At 31.4% G+C, this 5,910-nt stretch overlaps 1 protein-coding gene across 1 annotated transcript; it reads left to right on the top strand.

The window, feature by feature from the left end:
• The first annotated feature begins 2,631 nt into the window (after positions 1–2,631).
• On the top strand, positions 2,632–3,611 carry GRIP28 (ripening-related protein-like). The gene has a single exon (NM_001281212.2). It carries the CDS (start codon positions 2,693–2,695, stop codon positions 3,287–3,289), a length of 597 nt encoding a protein of 198 aa, NP_001268141.1. The 5' UTR covers positions 2,632–2,692; the 3' UTR covers positions 3,290–3,611.
• The last annotated feature ends 2,299 nt before the right edge of the window (positions 3,612–5,910 follow it).

The following is a 5,910-nucleotide window of genomic DNA, read 5'->3' as shown; positions in this document are numbered from 1 at the left end:
GCATGTCATATACGTACAATTTTGTTTCAGGTATAAGTGTATATGGCAATGCCCCATGCTGAATATATAAATGGAATATATCACAACTTTGGGAGGGCAGCTTTCCAAACCTTCGAAAATACAAATGGCCTACAAAGCCCTCATTTGTGACCTTCCATCATTTAATTAATTTTGCCTGTCTGCCGATCAAATTAAAACAATGACATGAGCATATCATTCATAAAATTTTTTAAACCCTCGAATTTTATGAAATATTCTTTGAAAATAATGGTTTTTTTTTCTTCAAATTGTCCGTATAGAGTTGGCTTTCGAAGCCTTAAATGCAGCAGGCCTACCAAGCCCTCATCTGTGACCATTACCCCCACCCCACACTCCCCTACTAAATTAAATTAAGTGGACCCGCGGCCTCCTTTTGTAGTGTTTTATGGAAATTGGAAAACTTATTCTTAATTTTAACATATGGTCGAAGTCTCCTGCGTTAATTTCCAGTGGATGTGGGCGTATACATCACGAGTGTGAGTCGTGCGAGTCGTGGGATCGTGTGAGAGACGTGTCTTCCTTCTTAAGTCTTTACTACTAAAGTTGAACAACAGCCCAAAGCCTATCAATAGGCTAAGAAAGGTGTGTAAATAGAATAAATTAAAGGATGGAAATTAAGTAAATGATAATATAAAGTTAGTGTGAATATAACTTTTGGGCAATATGAAAGCTTATAAAACCGTAGTATAAGAGAGTCAAAGTCAGTCTTTTCCCAATCTGTTCTCACTTACTTTTTTACTTTTTCTTTTCTTTGATTGTTTCTCGCCTTTTCAAAGTTTTCACACTACCTCTCAATATGATTTAATAACATAATGATTTTAGTTAATCAATATCTCACGGATGGTATTCAAAACATTGAAAATAAAGAATAGCTTCACTAATGCATATCAGGCCTTTTGCTTTTAAAACAATAAAATTTAACTAAACCAGCACTTGAAGTTAGAGCCTCTTTGGAGAGTTCTAAAAACAATTTTCTATTTTTAAAAATAAAAAATAGTTTTTAAAAATTTATAATATTATTTGATTATTGTTCTTTATTTTCAATTTTTAAAAACAAACTAAAATGGAGAATAACTTTTAATTTCTCTTCTATATATAATCATCATTTTTCGATTTTTTTCGTTAGATAAATTAATTTCAAATTAAACAAGACTTAATGCATTGAATTTATTAACAAGTTTATTATTTTTTAAAAATAATTTAAAACTTAAATAATAAACTTATTAATATCACAAATTTATAAATAAAAATTGATTTAAAATAACTCTATTGTTTATTTTTTATATAAAATTATTATTTCTCTATTTGTTTTCACTAGACAAATAAACTTCAAATTAAATTAGATTTAATGTGTTGGATTTATTAATAAGTATAATAACTTTTAAAAATGATTTAAAACTCAAATAATAAACTTATTAATACCATAAATTTATGTATAAAAATTTTCAAGAGTTAGAAAGATTAAAAACACTTTCGGAATCACTGTCAAATACATTTTTATTTTTTAAAAAATTTTAAAAATTATTTTTAATTCTCAATTTTTTTAAAACAATTTTTAAAAAACAACGCAAATTGGGCCCAATGTTGCGGATGTACTTTCTATTTTTCATTTTTTTTAAAATAAAAAGTCTTTTTATAAAAATAGAATATATTGCTTTAAAAGTTTTTATTTATCTTATATTTTTAAATTTTGAGGTGGTAAAAATGTTTTTGATACTTAAAATTTTTTTAAATAGTTTTCAAAATTAATTTTTTAATATAAACTTTTAAGCTATATTGGATGCTTCAAGTTTGAAGGAAAATGTGAGGGAAATATAAGAAAAGTAGAAGAAAAGAAAAAATAAAATAAAATAAAAAATAAATTTAAAATTAATAAATTATTTTTATATATTATTTTAAACTCATTTAACTTTTATATATAAATATCAAATAATTTAAAAATATATAATTTTTTTTAATAATTATAATTATATTTAACCTTTTTTCATTTTTTTTTATAAGAAAATCAAACATGAAAAAATTATTTTTGTTAATATTTTTTTCCTATTTCTAATAGTATTTTTTGGAACCAAACGTAATATCAAGAATTTTTGTACCTTATATAAAAATTAATATTATTTTTATTTTAAAAAATAAAAAATATACCATCCAAAATGCACTAACATATCCTAGAAAATTCATAAACAATATTTACAAAAATCAAACTCAATGTTTTTAACCTAAGAATAGATGTATGGATGTCTGGATGAATAGATTTTGCCGAATCTTTCGTGACCTTTGATTAAGAAAAGATGTATAGATATTGCCTAACGTCCTAAACCCTATACTAAACTCTTCAAGCCTGCAATTAGCCAGTGTCGGCAGCAAAACGTCAAGAACTTGACCTACTTTAATTGCAGTGGACACAACTTCACATGCACATTTTCCCATATTTTCACAAACCTTTGTCAAATATGACAACCCTTAATTCAGTGCTTGATTGCCGGAAATTTTTTCTTCTGTATTATGGGGCCCATTACACATCAACACAGGACCTACATATTACCGTCAACTAAATGCTTAAACCCTCTATAAATACTTAAAACTGCCCATCCTCTTCCACCTATCCTCCAATACAATCATATAATCAGCAAATTTCTTACTGCCCAGAGTCATGGCAAGAGCCTCAGTACTAGTAGTCTTGGTGGTGGTTTCAGTACTTTTGTACACCTCCAGGGTTGCTGAGTCTGCGGCTGCCAATTCCGGCAGCACTAGTTTCATCAAGGCCAAGTGCAGTGCCACCCGGTACCCAGCATTGTGCGTCCAATCGCTGTCAGTGTATGCAAGCACAATTCAGAAAAGCCCGAAGCAGTTGGCTCACACCGCTTTGACGGTGAGCCTAGCCAAGGCTCAGTCCGCCAAGGCGTTTGTGTCCAAATTGGGTAAGATTAAGGGCATGAAGGCTAGGGAGTTGGAGGCGGTTCAGGACTGTTTAGAAGAAATGAACGACAGCATCGACCGTCTTTCCCGGTCCGTACAGGAGCTTGAGGAAGCTGGGAAGAGCAAGGGGCAGGACTTTTTGTGGCACATGAGCAATGTTGACACTTGGGTCAGCGCTGCCCTAACCGATGATAATACGTGTGTTGATGGATTCGCTGGTCGGGCCCTGGACGGCAGGGTTAAGGCATCGATTAGGGGTTGGTTGGTTACTGTTGCGCAAGTCACTAGCAATGCGTTAGCCTTGGTTAACCAATTCGCTGCCAAGAACTGAGCCACCAGTTTGGTTGCTCAGTCGGCAGTCCAAGCCTGGGCTTAGTACTTGAGTTTTGATCATGTCTTGGCTTGCTTTTGATGTATAATATATTATACCTAAATATGAAATAGCCCTGGTTTTTGTTTGTGAATTGGAGGCTGTGTTTTTAAATGAAATTGGGCATTTCATTCCAGATGGGTCTAAATGTTTGCTTTCTTTCTACAGCTTGAAGGACCAAATGGAGCATAGGTAATATAAATTTTTGGAACTAAACCTAATTAATTGTCACGGTTTAGGAGATTCTCAAGTATAAAGCATACATACCAAATCTATCTTTTTCAGATGATATGGCTAGCTATGAGTGAAGTGCACGACCTTGCGATTACAATATGAATTGAAGTAGGAAGCAATTTCACAATTGAATTCGTTGACAGTGGCCTGTTTTTTGGAATGCATTGGAAGTTAAAACCACACATACTCCAAGACTGGGCCCTCCAAAATTTTTTCTGCAAACAAAAGGGGCATAGAGATGCTTTTTAAGTATCAATCTGATATTAATTTAAGTCATCTGGAATCAGTAGGTGAATTAGCTAAACATCTTCAAGCCATTTAATTTGGATTCACTAGGTCCTCAGTTATGGTTTCCACCAACTATCGCCTAACCAAGTTCTTGATTCGAGATTGGAGACCATGTTAAGTGATTTAATTGAAGAGGGTGGATGAGAAACACAATAATTGAACAAATTGTTAATGAGATTGTTTATTTGAAAGATCATATTGAAAGGGACATGCATGATATGGGGGAAGATTTTAAGGGAGTTCTGTGACCAAAATCTAAAAAATTAGGCGGCGAGAGAAGAACATGCGGATGGACTTTTTGGTTGTGAAAACCTAAACCTGATCTTTAGAGCAGACAAAGAGGACCACTAGGCAGCTGTGACCACGTGAGTTAGGTTTGTGGTCTAGAGGGTCACATGGATTTGTTTGACTAGTTGGCAGGCACTGGGCATGCACCGGCAAGTGTACCCCACCATGGCCTCTAACCAGATATGTCCTTATCTAGGCGAGAGTGAGCATGTGTTCATCATATCTAGCACATTCAAAGCAAGGGAGAGACTCAAATAAAGGTCGCCCACATGGAATCATATATTATGTTTGCCACCATAATTAATGCGCCCCTTATTTTGTTGGAAGCATTGATGTATGTCATATCACTTGACTTTGGTGTTCCTAGACATGAAAGGCTTTTATTCCTAGCTCCTACCAATGTTTGGGAGATGTCTAGCATGCATTTTGAGTCCTCAATTGTCCTTAATTAATCAAGTGTCTTGCTTTTGAGACACTCCTTTGGATTAAATGTCACGCCCCAAAACTAATAGATGATTTCATATTTCAAGCCCAAAGGCTCAGAGTAGAAATAATACAAACAATCATATTATAATTAAAAATTTATGAATTATCAATTTTTTGTTAAAAGAGTAGAACAAAAATTCTAAATCCTCCAAATAACAATTTTTAAAACTAACACATCAAACCAAGTGTTATTGTTCAAAAAACTTCAAACTCAAATAATTCTAATGGAAAATAAATTTTAACATCTAAACAATACTTAAAATAAAGAGAGTTTTGACAAATGTTATAACAAGTCAATTTCCCCTCCTAATCGTCACTTCTCATCTAAACTGAGAGTACCTGAAAAATTATCAACAAAGGAAGATGAGCTCAAAACCCAATAAGGAATATTAACATAGTTTCATAGATCAAATATTTTCAATTATACTTACAAACAAGAGATGTAACATATACTCTATTTATAAAACTTTTAAGTTAGACATGCTAATACATTTAAACTGTTCAACTAAACATTTTCATATATATAAAAATCATTTCATATCAATTTCAAATCAAATACATTTCAATTATTTTCTCTTTGGCTATCAAATAATAAATAGAGCCCATTTAAGTGAGACTTTACAAATAGGTGGCTAGCCTTAAATGTTCATTTTAAGGTGGACGAAACAAAACACTACTAGTACTTGCAACCTCTAACCAAACCCCTTGAGGCTGGGGTCCAAATCAATTACATTTTCCACCACAAAAATGTAAAGGTCAACTATTATATCCCATTGATAAGGGCCAAAATGTCAATCATTATATCTCGTTGATAAGGACCAAACAAATCAAAGTCAAATTCTTTATTTTATTTTTCTCAATTTACTAAACCAAAAAATTTCCAAGTGTTTCGATCTAAACAAAATAAATGTTACAACACATTTTTCCATACAAAAATATATTTGATCCATACTTAAAAGAAAAATAACAACTACACATTTCAAACAACATATATAAAAAATCTATTTTCTTTTGCAAAATCTGTATTAATTTCCTTTACCTCAAAAGAAGTCCTCAAAAACTTTGGAGAAAAATAATTCTGAAAAATCTACTCTTCATCTAACAAAGTATAAGAGAAATAACCATTACTATTTATCTAAAATTATAGGTTTAACAATCCTAAAATTTTAGGTATTCAAATTAATATTTTTAATTATGAAAGATAATTTAATCTATTCTTATTTTAGAAAAAATTAATAAATTTCTAATTCATATAAAATTTAAATTTTATTTTCAATTTATTTCTT

Source organism: Vitis vinifera, chromosome 16 (genome assembly GCF_030704535.1).
Source record: "Vitis vinifera cultivar Pinot Noir 40024 chromosome 16, ASM3070453v1".
In the NCBI taxonomy this organism is placed as follows: Eukaryota; Viridiplantae; Streptophyta; class Magnoliopsida; order Vitales; family Vitaceae; genus Vitis; species Vitis vinifera.
Note: the sequence above shows the minus strand (reverse complement) of the source record. Positions and strands in the feature narration are given on the sequence as shown.

What these genes read in the sequence shown, in the direction of transcription:
- GRIP28 (NM_001281212.2), top strand. Translation starts at nt 2,693, where the DNA reads ATGGCAAGAGCCTCAGTACTAGTAGTCTTGGTGGTGGTTTCAGTACTT.